Source organism: Melopsittacus undulatus, chromosome 6, assembly GCF_012275295.1.
Source record: "Melopsittacus undulatus isolate bMelUnd1 chromosome 6, bMelUnd1.mat.Z, whole genome shotgun sequence".
Classification (NCBI taxonomy): domain Eukaryota; kingdom Metazoa; phylum Chordata; class Aves; order Psittaciformes; family Psittaculidae; genus Melopsittacus; species Melopsittacus undulatus.
In genome coordinates, this window is record NC_047532.1 from 52,516,890 (window position 1) to 52,537,062 (window position 20,173).

A 20,173-nucleotide genomic window follows, 5' to 3' on the forward strand; every position below is an offset into this window, starting at 1 on the left:
ACTATTTATAACAGACTTCATGCTACTGGTACTGCTACTGTTGGACCCACTAAGGGGAAATTATATTAGACAACAACAGGCATGTGCTCTAGCAGCAGGACTGAAATGAAATTACTCACCCAATTAAAATACATGGAATCTAATGATTTAACTTCTAAAGAAAGGGCAGGGCTTCCTACATAATGACAGGTACAATGTAATTATGGGGAAACCAACATCCTTGCCTTTGTTCTTACTATATGAAGGTGGCTGCTGTAATCTAAGACAAATATAAAGTTGGATAACCAATGACCTGCATTTTAAGTTCCCACCTAGTTCAGCTTTAAACTGAGGAGGAAAAATATTCAGGTCTGGGTGTGGAGGTCTCAAACCATTTTTTGGGGGTGCTTTGCCAATGTTATGAAAGCAGTACATCACATAAGTGTGGTAGCTACTCTCACGGAAAAAACACAACTGGAAAAATCAGCATGTGCAAAAAAAGGTGCAACCTGGGCAGGGGAAAAGAGGAAGGAGAACTGAGAGCACATTGGTAGAGCAAAGGACAAAACACTATGGTCTATGTGAACATCATTTATGTTTAGAGGGACACAGCATCCACACAGGCTCAGATCACTGGATGTCCACCTCTATAAAGAGGTTAGCATTATCTTGACAACTTGAATAGGAATGTGTAGCCCTTATGACCATTGTTAGAGACGTATGAAAAGAAACACTTCAAATAGCTACTTACTCTAACTAAGATTCATAAACCAAGCCTTCTGCAGCTGTTGAGATTCATCTCCTGGTTTTGTCTGGAGATTCAGGGTGGGGATCACTGTGGAGAACAGACCCTGGCAGGCATGAATGCTAACTGTGCAGCTGTCCTTGGAAGCATGCTGCTGAAAGGACTATGCATTCCTCCTCAGAGACCAGACCTGAGATGTGCTGTCATGTTTTTTTTTCAGATTTAAAATTACAAGAGCGCTAACAAAGTTGAGTGAACACATGCGTCACACAGTTATGTGCCTGTTCAGCAGCATGAGTATCTCATCCCCAGCAGTGAAGCTTTTCTAACTAGATAATTGTTTTCCAGATTTGTGATGAGATGCAATAACATTTTTTTTCCAGTGAGGACATGAATTCTAATAAAATTTATTTTGAAACCCTCTAGTAGGTAACCATGTAACCTTCTCAGATGTCTGCAACTAAACAGTAAGATCCACAATTTTTGCTGAAACACTTTGTTAGTAATTTAAGGACAAAAGAGAATGATGTATTGGATCCTAGGTTTCTGCCAAGGCCATACCTGTTTTGTGGATGACTACCCTCACTAGTATTAACCATGCTGTACTTTTCACCAGCAGTAAATACTTATTCTCACATGCATTAAATTCACAGCCTGCAGAACATTCTCAGTCAGGGCATGCTAATATTATGACTTGATACTACATGGGATATTTTTGTAGCACTTGATATATCGAGTGCCTTGCAGTTTTGGTATTTTATTCTTTTGACAGTACTACAGAGCAGGGTAAAACCTGTACTGTGCAGAAGAAGGTCTAAGGAAAAGAAACAAAGTAATTTGCTAAGTATTAGACTGGAAGCTATGGCAGAGCAGGACACAAACTGGCGTTGGATCAGTCATCCTCCTTAAAATGCAATACTTAAGTTTTTTTTTACAAAATCCTTACAGTACCTCTCCAAGTAATGAATAACACTTCCAATATGAAGACACAAAACACTTTGAAAACAGCTACTGCCTCAGCTACCAATGTTCTCTAAACAAAAACTCCTACATTTCCTCACACTAATTAAGTAGGATTAAAACAAACAGCTTTAAGTTCAAGGGGAAGAAAATCTGTTATAAATTCAAGCATAACAGAAAGCCCCTGCAGTCAAACTTGGAAAAGAAAGCATGGTCCTGTGGATAGTGGTCTGCATCAGTTCCACTAGAGACCTGCTGCATAAACCCTCTTGTGTACTCATGCCTCTCACCTGTATGATAAAATACTGTCTTCCTTTTATAAACTTACTACTTACCAGTGTGTCTGAAATTAGACCAACATAGATTAAACAGCTAACCACTACAGAAAACAGTTTCCTAACTGCAGGGATTTTTCATATGAGTATCTCATTTTCTTATATTTAAACAAAGATGCTACCCTCATAGGGAGAAATCATTTTAATCAATTCCTGTATGTCTGTATTCCTGGTTTTAGAGCTGACATCCTTTGTCTGTCAGCAAAGGCAAGGAATTTGGGAACAAAATATTTCCCCAAGAACAGAGAGACAGACAGAAGTATACTGTGCATCACCTGTTTCATTTTCGTTAAGAGAGATGGCTCCAAATCAAGATAAAGGCAGCTGAGTAAGAACACTAAATGATTGTAAGAAAGGAAATAGTTTTTCCTAATTTGTCACCCAGCACCAATTCTTGGACAGTTATTTCTGTTTCTCTTTAAGCCTTAGATAACCTTCCACACAGTATTCACCACTGGAATGACACTTGTTCTCAATGCACAGGATCATTATCTCAAAGCACAGGAGTGATCCCTGGAAGGGTAACCTTCGGGTTAGGAATATGAAGCACCACTGTGCCTAAGCAGTTTATTCTACATACTGAAGCTTGCTTCTCTATTAACAAACCAAGATGCTGCTTCTTCAACAGCTTTTATGGTTTCTACCCTCCCTATAGGCTTGGGGGTGGAGCACTGGGAATAAGTGTGATATTTTGATCCTTCTGTAAAATAATGTACAGATCCTTCTGTAAATAATGGACAGGTGGATGTAACAAAGCCTAATGCATAGGCCTGAAATGCACGCAAGTTCTCTATCTCATAACAGACTGGGGGGGGGCGGGGGGAAGGAGAAGAGAAGAAGGACAGCTACAGCATACCAGAAGTCTCTCTGCCTTTGCTTTTACATGACAGTATTCAAGACAAAGTCTGCCTTGGTAGTATTTTGAAAAAAAAAAAAAAAAAATCCTATCTCCTTTGTAGTATTCTGTATTTTAGGACTAGTTAACCTGTTTCTTTCAATGTGGCCTGTCACTGATTAGTATTAAAAGAAATAAGTGACTTCCAGAAAAACATAAATGCATCCCAATTTAGTCTAACAACTACCCCACAACGGAGCAGTCAATGATGAACAATATAGTCGTGTCAGGTGATGTCATGTTTTTTTGTAACTACATGTCTGAACTCTGTACACCAGGTCTGGGATCTCTTTGCAGAGATCCTGTCTCCCAGCCAACAACCTAAGTGCATGAACGCTTACTGCAATTCACTCTGTATTGCTCTACTGCTAAACAACCAAAGACAGTAAACTAAAGCTATGTATCGCTAATTCTCTGTAGCTTCAGCCTCTTTATGGATGCTTGATAAGATAACGTTCAGGAAAGCACACTGTTTTCAGCTTCCATTTCAAGGCAAGCCAAACAATTAACACAAACACTGACCTTCTTTCAGACCTATTACCATGCACCAAGTGTTTTGAAATACAAGCTAGAAACACAACAAACACATTTCCCTAACAGCCTAAAGGATGAGACAAGAGTGCATGACTGAACATTTAGCCTGCAGACAACTTTTCTGTGAGTGTTTATGCAAAAGTTAAGTCTAAACATCTCCATAAACAAAGCAAGCATTATTGCCATTTTACAGATGAGAAGTGCACAGAAGCAAGGAGACTCTTAATTTGAAGGTTCAGATTACCTAGCAGAAGTATCAGATTTAACATCTTCTCATGCATGAAAGGTTGCCTGCATACGAGGACATAAACAAGTTGGAAAATTTCTCTTGCTGGCAGATGAAGTTAGGACAAAACCCAACATACACAAAACAACAAAATGGAAGCAGTTCAGCTCTTAAAAGTCAAAAGCAAAATAAACACGTATTTTAAGACAGCTACATCTGCCTTTTGATATGTGGATCTTGCCTGCTTTCATAAACCAACAAGCAGTTAAAACACTCTTCCCTGTAACCCAGTAATGTTGAAAAACACACTCCACTTTTCCTAACAGAAAAACCCTCTAGCAGTGGTTAAATTAAGCCAAAGGTTTGTAGCACCCTCGCGTGGTAGGCTGGAAAAATCGTGTTCTCCGTAAGAAGCAGCGATTGACCTTTCTACTTCTACTTTACATTGACAGAGCCTTCTGCGTGCTGCCCAGGCTTCTCAGCTAGCGTAGCAGGTCTGCCCAGCGTGAGGCTGCTCTCTCTCATTCTCACCTGCTCCCTGCTGTCAATGCAGAGCGTGTTTCAAAGCCTACTTCCTGGCTCGAAAAGAAGGTGGTAAGCTTTGTGTGGAGAGAGGAAGGCTAGAGAAAGTGGAAAGGCTGTCTAAAAAGTTCTTTGTAGTAAAGTGCTGGTTTTGCTCAGGAACCAAATACTTACAAGCAATACCTCATGCATAGCAGCTGCAGTGTAGCTCTGTAACAGCTGATGCACAACAGAATTCATGCTAATAATTGGCTCACCTGAGTCTACAGAGTCTATGCTGCCTTAAGGCATGCCAACTTCCACAGCCCACAAGCCAATGAGCATAATACTAGGGGTAACACATCCACCTGTGGTGAGCAGGTACTGAGAGGCCAGCTGAGCACTATTCTAGAGCTAGGCTGCACCTAGCAGCAGTTACACGGTTTGCCACCAACCCCTAAACTGAGAAAAACATATAGCAGAAACTCCTAACATGGCACACGGAAAAAGTCATTGAGCCTCATGGTGTAAACTTGTGTACTGATCAAGAGACACATCTCAAACTGTTTTAATCAAATTCAGCTTAACCATTTGACAAGAAATAGGTGGAAGCTATAAAGACTTATTCATATCAACAAAAGAAAGAGTTACGATACAAGACCACACACAAGTTTAGCTTTGACAGAGTTAAGGTGTGTTCTATTTCAACTTCTCAAAGCATATCTGTACTCCCAGCTAATGGTAAAGTACAGGAATTACCACACAATTAAATGACCTGATTTAGCGGGTAGTGCCCTTTTTCAAATATTTTACCCCCAAAGCAGTTAAATATATTTAATTATGATGATCTAAAACCAGAAAATGAATGTTTTCTAACAAAAACAGATTTAGTACTGTTATGACAAAAGCAAGAATTAAACCTGCCAGACTTCTGTTTCATAGCGTATCTCTGGCAGGCTACTCAAATCATTTGTCTACTCATTCTGTACATCAGTCCTAAGCCATCAATGCACCTCTGGAAGAAAAAATTACAAAAAGTGGGCTAGTTGACTTTTCTGCAGTTTATATCAGACTCATGTATTCTATTTCTCAAAAATAAGATCTCAGTTTCTTATAACACGAACAAACAGCTCCTCCCTCACAGCTATGTTGCAAACCTTAACATCCACAGGTTTTAAGATCCTGAAGAAAAAAAACCCTAAATATAAGTTGAAATACTAGCACTGCAAGACACTACATACCATTTTCTAAGGATCTTCTCTAGACAAAAACTTTTTAATCCGATAAAGCAGCTCTTCTTTCTCTGTTTACTCTTGGGATTTTTTTTTTAAAGAGCCATAAATCAAAATTAAGGCCAATGATTATCCTGAATAAGAAGCATACGACTTATGATTAGTGAAAAAGGTATTTCACTGTGCTTCCCTGGGTAACTGGGCCAGAGCATAGGTTTTACAGTGATGCCAACTGCAATAGCACTGCTCATCCCTTCTTCCTCTGTAAAATGTATGCATCTCCCTGCCTCGAAAACAGATGGCAAAACTTACCAAAGCCTCACTCATCTTCCTAGTCCAGAGAAAGCACAAGAACTCTCTGGGGCCTATAGAGAGTTGGCTTTTACTGTTCATATATGTTACTACCACAAATGATAAATCTCACCATGGCTTACTTGATGCCAATCCAGTCAGTAAAAAAGCAGGTTTGCAGACAAACCAGAATTGCCTGATATCACCATGAAGCAATCAAAGAAACAACTTTCAGAGCATCTCCAATGCCTGTACCACAGCCTTTATGTTTTGATCAAGGTGTCAAGAGTACCTTACCAAGGCTTGACTCTATTAATAATCAACAATATTTTAAAAAGCACATGTAGGACATTCAGCAGTTTAAAGTTCCAAGTTTTAAGAATTTGCTGTTTTAACTTCAGTATCCTAATTCTGAGTGAGAGAGCTGCCAACTATAAGAGTAGTTTACAGATGAAAAAACTTCACAGGAGAAGATGAACCACAGATCAGCTCTGAAAGGACGGCTTCTTTTTCACTTGTAGGGAAGTGAATAGTAGACATGAAGAAAGCTTTACAATTACAAACCTGTGCTCTAAGAAAACAACTGTGTTAAATACAAACAATACGTCTCTGTTTATGCAATACAGCTCTGACCAGTATAAACTCAAGCTCTGCTGCATTTAGTGACATAACAGAGGAAGGAAGCTATGCCACTGTTTCAAAAGATCTTCAAGATTATTCACAGCCTTGAGAAGAGTCCATTTCATCCTGCCTAGATAACATAACTTGTATCAACTTTTTAAAAGTTTGAATAAGCAGTCATCATAGTTTCATTAATAGGTGAGCTCTAAATATTTTTTTCAGTTTTCTTCTATTAAGTAATTTTCAGAGATAGCAGTATAGCTGTATCTTGTCTCTACCTCTGCTTTTGGCTTTCCTAAGTGGCAACACAGAATTGATATTCTCATCAGTTGCACAGCCTCCCACAGGTTTCTGAATAGCAGCAGTAAAACTGAACAGTCTTGTTAACTCTGTGACACTGCTGGTTAGCAAAGTGAACCCTCAGCAGCAAAGGCTTTGAAATAATGTTGAGAAACTGAGCTGACCGTGTAAGCTAAGGAAGGCCTCATTATATTAATTTACACTCCAGCTTGGATTTCAAGGGTTATCTTCACAATTGGACTACAAAGTATGAATGTACAAATATTTTCTGTTTTTCCCTAGAAAACAGATCTGTGCTCTGTAAACACCTTTAGACTCCTAATGTTTAGGGTAAATGTAGGAGGCAATACTAATCTACTTGAATTTGATAATATTTAAACAAGCTTCTAGGCTAGGCTGTGTTGGAACGTGCACAGATTTGTGATGAGGATAGTTCATCACACTGCAATTCCTATGTTTTGGGGTGTCTACTGTACAGGAATACTACTCTACAGTCAACTTTTCAAAAAAAAATGTGTCTAATTGAACAAGGAATCTGAAAAACAGAACACCTCATGACCTATGCTACATCTTACCACTATAATAGATAATATTAATATCATTTATTTCAACCAGAAGCAAGCCTGAAACCTTTTCAAAATTAGCCAAGGTGTGGAGCACACTTAACCTGCAACAAAAGCGATTACTGGAATCTCATGCCAAACCATTATAAATCCCATGTGTGAACTCTGAAGAGGGTATACGTGTATTCTTTCTCCAATTGCACTTGATTCTACCTCTGGTAACAAGGGAACAGGAGAAGGAGATCTCGATGAGTTTTTTCTTCCCAAAATGAACAGTCCTGCAAATTAACGTCTGGTTGTGCTCCAGGAGCTTGGAACTCATCTTTTTGTGCCTGGTATCAGTCATCAGCTACTCTAGCCCCGATTCAGTCACAGAGTTGAGTAAGATGATCGGTGTAGGTCCTCTGCAATTGAGATATTCTATTCTATATGGGGGTACTTCCCCCAACAGGTGTGCTGCCCGTTACAGGGACATCAGTCAGTAACCCAGTTTCAACTTATGACAGGTCAGTTTAGAAAACCCACCTGTCTAATTTAACAATTATTAAATATACTCAAGATTGTATTTTAAAACACTATCTGCAAAACTGAACAGTTGAAATAGTCTCCAGTGTACTGAAATGCACTATTATAGAGAAGCTGCAAGATCATCTTTTACCCTTTTCTCTTCTTCCAGTCTTTCCTTATTCCCATTCTTTTCTCTCCAGCATTATTTGTCTTTCTGGAGATACTTTTCTCCATAGTTGCTACGTTTCCTAGTTGAGATGATGACAAATAGGAACAGCAGACAAACACTTGATGTTTTGCTGTTGGGATTATCGTAGGTGAAAGGAAGGAGAAATAAGATACAGAGGTGCACAGAGTCACAAATCCATAATGGTCTCATCCTACTATCCTCTAATTTGATTCCTAATTGGACCCCAACAGCAGCAGGAGATGGTTCCTATGCTTTTGCCTATATAGCTTGTAACAAGAAGCAGCTATTTTAGTTTCACTTCAGTTTCACTTTAGTAAAGCTTGCTTTAAATAACATACACACACAAAAAACAATCAACCAACCAACCACACACACAAAAAAACAAAACAGAAAAGAGCCAAAATCCAAACCGGTAACATCAAATTAATGGATGAAGGTCCTACAGAAAGTGAGGATGTCCTACAGAAAATGAGTTTTTCTTCACTGAAAAGCTACTTTTCTTATGTAATTGTAGTCCCAATTCTATCACAATGTCATAGAATACTTTCAAATCAACATAAGTGAAGCTCCAAGTTTATTAACACATGCAATTATTTTTAATTGAAGATTAGGATCCTAAGAACAACATCTGGTAGGAAGACACATGAGAGAAGGAATTTCTTGAAAAAGTTCAGTCTTAAAAGATGTTTAAATGGCCACTAAAGAGAAGTGGAAGATTGAAATAAAACCAATTCACTTAGTGAACTATAAGCAGTTGTATTAGGAGATGCACATGTCTTTATAGAAAGCCCACAAAGCACATGAAACTTCCTAAGCAGATATGGGTAATATAACTAAGGCTTGTGGTTTACAGTGTTACCAACAGGAAGCCTCAATGGTTTTGTAACAGTCACTTATTCTAGAGAGAATAGCCTCTATTGATAATACCAAGATCAGTCCTTAAAATAAAGTATTTCATAACCACAAAACCAGTGAAACGTGAAGGATGATGCAGTTACTAAAAGCCATTACTTCAGACCCAGCACTTCAACTGTGTTATATCACTTAGCACAAACTTTTGTTTCTTTCCTGCTGTGCGAAGAGAGAAACTGCTGGTGGTCCAAACGCAATGAAAAGTATTTCTTTACCAGTAAACACGCTTCTGAATGCTGTTAAGAAGGAACCTGTATGCCTACCTTGCAGATTCACCTGCAAAGCCTGTCAATTGGTCATTTGCACTACAGCTACCAAGCTTTGCATCATTCATAATTACATACTGCTGGAAGAACTACTAACTGTTTGGCAAGCAATGATTTAGGATATTAGTCTCAAACAGTTACAGTGTAGATGAAGCTTTAGTTTGTGGTCTTTTATTTCTTGGCTTTTTGAAATGCAAAGAGGTAAAAATGAACTGCAAGTCACTAGCCAAAACTTAACTTCAAGTATCTTTCATACACATCCCTACTGAAATAAGCATAAACTGTTGTTTCTTGTTTTATGTTAGTTGGATTTTAACATAGTTTCTTGCAAGTGTGAACTAGTCAGCTCTCAGCAGTATTTAGAAGACAGTTTATGGATAAGTATGCTGGAAACATTAAGTTGTGACAACTAAGAGAAATGCGCTAGAATAAATCACACTAACAATCATCTAGTTTTATCTACAAAATACAGACCTAAAAAGTATGATATTAGCTCAGCAAAGACTGGTCTGCTTTAAGAACAATCAAACACGACATATGCTGAAAAGTGGGTCACAGAACAGGTCACTTCTGAACACCAATGAAAACATGACTTCAAGCCTACTATCCCAAAATCTGTAATTAGTACCAGCCATAAAGTATTCCTGAAGCCAACCCTCCAACAGCTTCTCTAGGAGATAGTCCAACTATCTTCAAACTCCCAGTTATGTGAGCTGTCAGCCCTGCTAGACTGAAAAAGTTTATTTAGGCTGCTTGTGACAATTTGCTTGTTTGTCCTATAGTTTACATGTTCACTTTCCACCTATTTGTTCACTTGGCCATGTCCCTATTTCCAAAAAAAAAATCCCACAAGTTTTTTTTTGCAAAACATTGGAGTTGCAAGCAATAGCAAGTTTGCGAAATATTGCTAGAACAACTTGTACCACACCATCTGCTACATGTGGAGAACTGAGAAATCAGAGATCTGTCTGGGCTTTGAAATTTGATTTTTGAGTTAGTTCTGACTAACATATTATGAAGTAGTTTAATTTCAGTCTTACCTTCTTCTGACAACAGTCCTCTGTGTATGTGAAAATTACATAGGAAATACAGATAGGCCAGGAATTAGAACCAATCAATAGTCTGTATTGTATTGTCCCTTCCACAGAGTTGGCAGAGTCTTCTCATTTGCAAAATGCAGTATGCAAAAATCCCAACTTAAGACATAAAAATGAGTATTGAATGCAACTGAATCTAGAGGAATAATTTAGATATCATGGAAAATTATGCAACACAGAACACGCCTGCAATTTTATGTTCTACAGGAGATGTTCCCCTAGACATTTATCTGAATTATCCTTCATTCCCCAAATAATTAGTTAAGAGTTATTTATACATTATGGTCCCACAAGATTTCTGATTTACAGTATAAAGAGTCAGACACTGAATACAGTGATTATATTCCATCTGCACAGAGCATTTACTGACAGGAAAGTCTGCAGGCAAGTAGCTCTGGCCTGAGCTTGCTGCATTTCAGTGAGATGAAAACTAAAGAACATTTTAGGCAGCTCACAAAGTGCAGTTGTTAAACTGACCCTATTTTCTCCCCTTCTTTTCATTTTCCTGCATCCAGCCCTTCAATTTCACTGAATTTCAAAGGGACAGTGTTATTTATGCTTCTTCCTACTTTAGAATGTTTTTATCATGTGGCTTAGCACTCCAACTGCCTTAGGGGAGCTTTACTGATAATTTTATTTTTAAAAGTATAGGCTTATCTTGCCTGACCTTGATACACATAGTAAAAGGTTGCTAAACTCTTCCTCTAGAAAACAAAACAGGGAACAAATGTCCTGCGCCTGCTTGATCAAAAGCTCAAGTGTGGTAGAGACTTCTGCTACCCCAAAATATATCACCAGGGCAACTGTATCAGTACTGCAAACGGGTAGTAAAAGGCTTTCCAGCCAGGATTTAAATAATCTGATTTTCCTGCAGCATTTTTTCTACAATACTCAGCAAGTCTTTTTTGGAGATGAAAAGCATGCTAAGAACATTCCAAAGAATATCCTGGTATAGCAGGCAGTTATCTACTCTTCAGAAAGAAAATGAAAGCATGTCACTATTCAGAGTTCATACAAGGAGCTTCCATACAACTTGGAAGTTGCTGGTTGTCATCAGTTGTACCACTTCCTTCAAATAAACTACTGAAAGGGTAAGGAGCTAACCTAGTTCTTGTTCTCTCCTCTATTCCTTCTCTGAAAGAGGAAAGGAAGCTCATCCTGTAATGGCATCAAGTACTTATTTTCTGGTTGTACTGAACTGTAAAAATTTGATCATAATTAGTGTTCTCTACAGCTTTTCCCTGTTATTGTCCCTGTGGTACTAGTTAATTCTGATGCAGCACACATGGGAACACTAGTGTTTGAATAATCCTTCTGTTTACACTCTTCCTTTCTAGTACATTACTAGCAACAAATATGCTTGATGATCCATTGCTTGCTTTTATAAGTCACAGATTACACGCTAGGAATGCTCACAAAAGAGTGCTTCGAAGGGCTAATTGCAAAAGGCTGCAAAATCTATGCCTATCTTTTTGCATTTTGGAGAGATCTGCTCCATGGCTAACAAATCACAGAATAAGTAGGGTTGGAAGGGGTGTCTAGAGATCATCCAGTCCAATCCCCCTGCCAAGGCAGGGCCACCTAGGGGAGGTTACACAGGATCATGTTCAGGTGGAAGACTTCACAATGTTCTTAGGCACTCTGTTCCAGTGCTCTGCCACCATCAACATAAAGAAGTTCTTCGTCATATTGAAAGGTGAAACTTCTTGTGTTCTAGTTTATGGCCACTGCTCCTTATCCTGTCACTCGGCACCAATGAGAAAAAGTCTAGCACCATCCTCTGGCACCCACCTTTGAGATATTTACATGTATTCATGAGATCCCCTCTCAGTCTTCTCTAAACAGGAAAACTTCCACAGTCTCTCCTCATGAGAAGGATTCTCCAAACCTCTGATCATTCTCATGGCTCCTCACTGCACCCTTTCCAGTAGGTCCTTGTCTTTCTTGTACTCAGGAGCCCAGAACCAGATGCAGTATTCCAGATGTGGCCACACCAGGATCAAATAGAGGGGGAAGATTACCTCCCTAAAAATCATACAAGTATATCAGCTTGCTTAGGACTTTTCTGCTCAACTTTGCAGCAGTGCTCACAGAATTCAATACTATGGTAAACTGAAGCCTCCAGAAGTCTGGGTATCTGTTCTCATGAAAGAATAGTGGGATTCCACAACACAGATTTCCTTGTTCTTTCCATAAAGCAGAAAACACCTTCAAATTCCTTGCCTCTTCCAAAATACATGCTGAAGTAAGTAGTGCCTGTATAGCTGTAGTGCTTTCCCTACACAGCTGTAACACAGCAAACATGCTTGGGACAAACTGATTCAACTCAATCTATCAGTTTTTCAAGGATGACTATACTTCAAGTTAGTTGCACGAAAACACTCATCTCAGGTTTTCATAAGAGCCTCAGCCTAGCATAGGGGATTTTACATTTTATTGATTTGACACAAGCTGTTCTTCAAAATCCTGTAGCAGTATGGGTCTGAGGATGAAAATATTGTTTATTTACACCCTTTTCATAAACAATCCTGAAGAAGCAACCACTCAAAATGAACTTTGGCAAGAGTGCTTAGGAAGGTTCACAGTATAGTATGAAATCTACCAGTGTGAGCTGAGGCAGGGATTTACACCTGTAGGTCAACAGGTTGTCTTCCTTAAATAAATGACTGTCAAGAAAAGCCAAGGAAGATAGATAATCCAGGCTCATCTTTTGACTGGCTGGTTTAGTCGCTGGTCCAAGAGTGCTAACTCATAATCCTGTGCTTCTTCCATCACTTTTCATATACTGTAAATGGACATCCTAGAGATGGGATGGAAGGTCAGGTTCAGAAAGAAACTACTACAAAAGAGAAATCTAGATGAAGGAATATCAGCAGCAAGCGCAGCATCTCAGCAAAATAAGTGTAGCACTTAAAGCTAGCAAAAAGCTAGGTTAAGTAAAACAGGACAACAAGGTTAGTAAATGAAAAATAAGAATAGAAATTGAGAAATCCCCTCAGGCAAGGGAAGTCAGGATCACAAGAAAAGAACTGAGAAAGGAAGTGAACTCCAGATTCAGGAACATGACAAAAATATTTTATTATTACCCAAGACAAGTATTTAAATAGATGCCCAACTTTGATTAGCACTTGGTACAGATAATCAACAGCAAGCTGTTCACTCATTTCTAGTAAAATGTGCATGGAATCAGGGAACAACTTAACACGGCTGAGGTACTCACCAAGACAAGACAGCAGTTTGAAGCCTGCCCTAAAACTCAAAAACTGGACTGCCAAAAAAACACACCCCTTTTACATAATCTAACAGAATAAAAAGCTGTATCTTATTTTCAATAGACATATCTTTACAGTCTGCAAAGAAAATAGAGGCAACAAATACCTAATTATATCAATCATCTTACCACTGAAGCAGATAAATTAAGCAATATAAATAGTAGAGAAAATATTTTAAAGATACAATCACTGTTATCACAGATAAATGTTCTTTTTATATGCCCCTGAACAGTTTTATTCAGAGTGTGTTGGCTTCCCTGGCTCATTCTTGTTTTGAGTTCTATGGAAGACAAAGCAGAGGGCTGGTAGAGCACATAATTTCTTGCCTTGGTGCGCATGCATGCTTAAGAAAGCTTTTCCTCTCTATTTCCCTGCCACTCCATGTTAATAATTCTACCATCTACCTTTAAAAATTAGTAGAGCAGAGGGAGGAGCTAGAAGGATTTATTTAGGATGTTAAACTAAACTACTACTAAAACATGCAACAATAAATGAAAAGATGCACTTGAGTCAGTCTCAACTGTGTGATTCTGAAGTAACTACAGGTTTCCCAGATGCTGCACTGTACTTCCCACAAACATCCTTTCTGTCCTTGCCTTATAAGAGCAAGAACTAAATAGCCATCTTGGTACCAAAACACAAAAAGAGACTATTTGTCATTAGCAGGAGTGCTCCTGCCTGCTAAGTCATACTTAGCATTTTGTCTATATAGCAGTTTTGCTCCAAAGTCTAAAGATGTAGACTTCAGCATCCTGAAAGAAGTGGGATACATGCATAACTTCTGAGTTCTGAACCTAACATTGTGCATTTACAGTATTTCAGTCTATGACGGCAATGGTTTTGCCAAAGAGCCTTTCAAAGTACAAAAAATACAAAAACAAGAGAGTAAAACATTAAGTTGATGATACTAGGGCTGAAGGATGCAATAAAACACTTAGTTTTAATTGCAGTAATAGAGGGTCAGGCATTTCAGCAAGCTCAGAGTTCTGTTTTGGTTTCAAAGTTGATACCACTCCCTGAACTCAAAAGCTGTAAGACTGAGATTTTAAAAACCAAATTTATTGCTGCACTCTTGTTTTGATTCATACTTACGTGTCAGCAGTCACAGCAGATGATATTTACATTCAGACCGCTGCTTGCATGTTTCTTAATCTTTTTGCCTATGCTCATTCTATTGAGCAGAAGAAAACATGTATTGTCAGAAGTTTGCTGGTATAAACACTGACATATCTCTCCACCTAAAACCAAACCAGTCACGCACTCCATAGCAGATTCAGTTCCTTAGGATTAGAGATGCATCCACACATCTATTCTCAACATGCTTGTCAGAGCAGACAGGTTTCAGCTGATCCTATCTTCCAAAACTTATGCATTATATAAAGGTGTTGCCAGACAGATAAAACAAACAGCAACAAAATCCTACATAATTACAAAGGGGGATTTAAAGTTGTGGGGTCCTCCTAAAAGAGATTACTGAAAACAATCGTGTGGCATTAAACATTTCCGGTATCAGTTTACAGCAGTAAGAATAGATGTGGACAGGCAAAAACTTAAACAGAGAATGAGGTTTCAGCAGTAACACCCCAGTCAAAACAAAATCGTTTGCTCTGTCAGGAGCTATACAACAACAGAGACTTACAGATGTAGATGGGCAAGTTATAAGCGCCCCAGTAAACAGAAAGACAAAGCACATGTACACTTTACCTTTGTAAACAAAACCAGAGCTAGAAAACGCTGCACTGACAGCCACCAAGAACTGCGAGTTTTGATTCCCGGTGGTGCCACCTCGCTGCCGCAGATGCCGGAGAGTCCCAGCTCCGGGGGAAGTTCCTCTGGCCCCACTGCCAGGCTCCGGGCTGGGCCGAGGCAAGCGCCCCCCAGGACGTGGTACGGTGGCGGGGCTGCCCCGCTCCCCCGGCCGGGAGAGGCGCCTCTCTTCGCCCCGCACCTCTCCCCTCCCCCAGTTAAACCCACAACAACAAAGGAGGCAGGGGAGGAAGGGCGATCTCGCCCCTTTCCCCCAATCCCAGCGATCGACCCTCTGGCAGAAGCGGAGCGCAGGCGGGCGCCCTCAGAGCCCTGGCCCTCCACCCGCCCGGCGGCGCGGCCCCAGCCCCGGCCCCTCACCGTGCTGGGCGAAGATATTGAAGCCTCCCTCGGCGGTGCGCCCGGCAGCCTCCCGCCGGCGGCCCGCCGGCTTGGCCGCGCTGCTCCCCCGCAGTCCCCGCGGCTGCTGCTGCTGCTGCTGCTGAGGCGGCGGCTGGTGCTGGAGCCCGGCGCCCGGCTCCCCGACGCGGCCCACCTGCTGCCCCATCGCCGCGCTCCCGGCCGCGGCCCGCGCTCACATGCCGCCGCTGCTCCCCGGCCCGGCAGGCGGCCTCCCGCTCCTCCCACCGGCGCGGCGCGGCCCGGCCCGGCCCGGCCCGGCGGCTCCCGCCCGCCTCGCCGCCCCCGCCGGCCCCCGCGGCGCTCCGGCCTGGGACTCACGGACTCGCCCCCTCAGCCCCTGTCGCCATCTTAAACCACAGAGCGCCGGGAGAGCGGGGACAGAGCGGCTCCCGCAGCCGCCTCCGGTCCTCCGAGGGAGGTCGCTCACCCCTCCCCAGCAGCGGCAGTCACGCGCGGTCCCTCGGGCACGGTCACACCGGCAGCGTGGCTGTGACGGGGACAAGTACGGACCGAGGAGCAAGCCCCCAGGGTACTGCCGGGATTGCTCCCTCGGAGGGTCCTTCCTTCTTGGCCACGATTTGAGGCGCCGGCAACCTGACCGAATGCTGAGGCCATGGCCCGAAGGCAGCCCCACTCAGAGCAGCTGAGCGCCAGCCCCACAAACACGCTTCACCTGCAAGCTAAAGCAAGGCAGGTTCACCTGCAAACCAAAGCAGATGTGAGGTGCTATGCTAGGGTCGCATACCCGGCTGCAGAAGGGAGCAGTGGTGGGCCTGTCTTGAGCCATACACATCTCCTCCATGGCTCACCAGGCCCTGGATGAGCTCCTCTCATCCAGGACCTGCTCTCCTGGCCAGAGGCGTGGAGGAAGAGAAAGGTACTGGTGTATGAATAGCATAGTTAGTGGCCAGGTGTGGCTGACAGCAGCATCTTGTCATCGGGTGACTGAACGTACACTTTATTCTGTAATTGGTAAACGGTTTCCTTTCCACTTCTGTAATGTTAGCATAAGGTGGTCCAATACAAGGCAAAAATGAGAGGTTTCATCCTAAAAGATAATGGTGTTTGTTGCCATTTAGAGGAACAAGGCGCTTGGAAGTATTTCAGTCTCCATGCTGGCTATTATTTCAGCAATGCTTTGGCAATGTTGCTTCGTTGTGGATGAACCATCATGTTGCTCATCTCAGATGCCCTCACCACATCACTGAGAACTGACATGACAGTGACAAACTGGCTTGGTAACACCCAGCACCAGACAAAGAGCCAAGGAGCTACTGCAGCCTATGGCTGGATGAACCTTTGTGTGGCTGTCCTGGGCTGGGAAGGTGAGAAGAAGCTCCTTTGCAAGTTCCATGAAAGTGAGCTTTCTTCATTAAATTTGTAGTTACAGGAATTCTAAGACTACCTTCTGAGGATCATGAGGTGGTACCAAAATGCTAACCATACTATCACATGCACTCAAACTGCACCCTGCCTAAAATAGGTGTGGCTTGTCCAGCTGGCTGGTGTGTACTCTGACACAGGCTGGAGTAAATGGGAGTGAGGAGCACATGGAGCCAGAAATGCCTTAACTCACTAAATTATTGGACTAAAAACATACAGCAAATGATTTCTGGGAACATCTGAGTTGTAGCATAGGGTATGCATTGCCACGTCCAGGACCATGTATACGTATGGTTACGTGTATATGAGCAGAGGCTGTCTCTGCAGGATGAACAGCCTCTGGCAGAACTGGCCCACATGGGTAAACTGCAGTGGAGATATTTCCTGGTCTCATTCCAGCTAGAATTTACAGGGTTTGGCATTTGTAAATGGTTTGTCTTGTAAACAAAATATATGTTCTCTGGAGGCTGTAGAGAAACAACAAACACAGAATTCCCTCGTGCCATTTGCAGTTGCCACTTTAAAAATCAAATACGATTTTTCTTTCCTAATGCCCTTTGCTTGCTGATCCTAAAGAAGTATCCAGAGAAAGGCCATTAGCAATTTAAAAGAAGATACCAGTATCAAGAGACTATTATACATAAGTGCACTGAGGAGAATTTGGTTTCAACACTGTTCTTATTCCTCAGATCTCATGAAATTCTTCCTTCTCTCTACCAGCAGCATGTGCACATATAGCAGCTTGCTGTGGGTTACATTAATGTCTGACTGCATGGAGCTTGTGTGGCACAGAGATACGTCTGTACTGGGGATGGAGTCAGCCAAGGGCTTTCTAAAACAGCATGTTACATGGGGAAGAGGGCTGCAGCATGGTTGCCATTTGTTACCATAGTATTTTAAGATCCGGGCTGTACCCTATTAAAAGAAGTTTCAAAACTAGTGCCCCAGCCATTGCCGGTTGTGTGCTAAACAAGCCATACCCTTGGACTGTACCCCACTAGGTCCTACCAACAACATAGTTTGTATGGTATCATATAAACAGTGGATGCATCTGGTTGGTGACTGTCTTCTAGAGTGCCTGCTAGAAAAGCAATGGGAATATAAACAAGAAACTCCCCAAACTTAAAATGACTCTGTGCTACTGAGTCATGGATGACACTGAGCCACACCATTCTGTATTGTTAAAGTGGGAGCTAATAAGTATTTACTTCACAGAGTGTCATGGTTATTAATCTTGAAAAGATTACACAGTGCTTTGAAGAGGTAAACTCGGTATCAATGCTACGTGTTATTATCAGCTGTGATGCTATCAGCCTCATGTAGGATCAGGAACAGGTTGTTTTTCAGAAAGTAATTCCTTTTGAAGAGGTCTGGCACCATGCATTAATGAGACGTCAGTAACAGTTACTGTCCTGGCGATTTTGGGCTTCCAGTCAACCTGCCATCTCATGAGCTGTTCAAGTAAGGGATAAAAAGGACCAAGGAACAAAAGCAGCATTGAGGTTATAATGATGTGCCTGACAAGAAAATTGATATTTCTAGAAATGCTTTTGAACGGACTTTAAATATTCACCATATATCCATTCCTTGAAGCTTCTTCTATGCACTGTCAGTGCATTGCTCCACATCCACAGTGTGCTCCCAAAATCACACAATCAAATAAGTGCTGGGTGAGCAGACTTACATGCTCAGAATTATATGTCATGAGTGTGCTGCTGTCATCCACCTGAAATACAGGCCCTGTGCCAGAAGCAGCCTGTGAAAAAATTGGAGACTCCTAAACCTAACTAAGTGTTGAATCAACTGGGAGTTTTTGTTTGTAGCTTAGGAAAAATGAACCAGCAGTACTCCACCAGTGGCTTGGAAATTAATTCTAGGGGTAATCTTTGCTCTTCTCCCAACTCATACACCTTCTGTGTATCAAAGCTACATAGAGAAACAGATTTGGTTTAAACATTTGGCTGGTATTTAGGACATGGATGGTATTAGTTGAGGTATTTAAGTGCCTTGAACAACAGAGTACTGATTGAGGTATTTGGTGAATTCTCAAGCATAAGGGATACATGTGCATAACACGGCATGATTTTTATTCTTTACTGCAATACTAGAACAAGTTGTGGAGCTCAGGGCAGCTGTAACTCCGCTGGGATGCCTGCAAAGGTCATGTGTTATGTCCACTAGATGGCCATGGCATTGCTCTTCTGCATCCCTGTAAGGCCCTGGACTACACCTGCTTGAAAACCAGGCAGCCACCTCTCAGACTAAATGGAAGGGTTCTGGGGAAAGACATTAAAACAAAACAAACAAGCAAAAAAAGAAACAACACAAAAAGAAAAAATAAATATTTTTTAAATCTCAGCTGATAAAGGCTTTGTAACAGAAGGTTAGTTACTCCACATTATACGCTGAAAGCTTGTAAGTGCTGAGCCATTTCAAAGGAGAATATTTCTTGGTGCAACATGCACAAGCACTCACCCTTTAATCTCTGATTGACAGCTCTTAAAATGTACTGTCTGCACAGATCTTTCATGGCACAATAGGTAGTGTTTCAGTGTTGTCTTACAAGTTACTTGAAATCATGACTAAGATTTAAATTAGAATTTATGTACAGTGCGTGCAAGATAGCTTGGGGTACTCATATGCCTGTTCAATGAGAGTCTATGAACATAAAAGTTTTCTGGAGAAGTATGGATTTCTAACAGATTTTGCCCAACAGCACAGAAGGGGTCACGTGCAGCCCTTGACAGATGACACTTCCTCTCACAGTAACTTTTCTTTCTTCCACCATAGCTAAAATTAACCCCCCCCCCCCACACACACCCTCCCCCAAACACTGCATCCCACCACCCAACTCAGCCCTTTCCTCAGTGCAACCAACCTTTTATTAATTTCTTCAATGCTACTTCAGCATTGTCCTAACTCAAACCACTATTCTGACACTGCCAGCTACTAGTCTAAACATTGACGCCTACCAGGAGAGCAAGTACATGAAGGGCTCTGTGCAGAGGGAGGAAAGGTTGTGGGTGTGTCCATGTGTAGAGACAGCTGCAGCATCTTGGCCATCCCTATTCTTCTTTTATTTGGTCCCGTGTTTTTTTATTAGATATATAACTAACCATGCTTGTGGATCATGGCTATGTGGCCAGCCCTTGTGTATATATCTGCTAACTGTAAACAACCGCACATAAACTGTGC

The 20,173-nt window shown here is 41.5% G+C and overlaps 1 protein-coding gene across 1 annotated transcript in view; it reads right to left on the reverse strand.

Annotated features, from left to right (window-relative positions):
* ABL2 (ABL proto-oncogene 2, non-receptor tyrosine kinase) overlaps positions 1–15,740 on the reverse strand; it is a 50,537-nt gene extending 34,797 nt beyond the window's left edge. The window contains exon 1 of the mRNA XM_034063796.1: positions 15,554–15,740. Coding sequence (XP_033919687.1) covers positions 15,554–15,740 — 187 coding nt within the window. The remainder of the gene's footprint in view (positions 1–15,553) is intronic.
* Between the last annotated feature and the right edge of the window lie 4,433 nt (positions 15,741–20,173).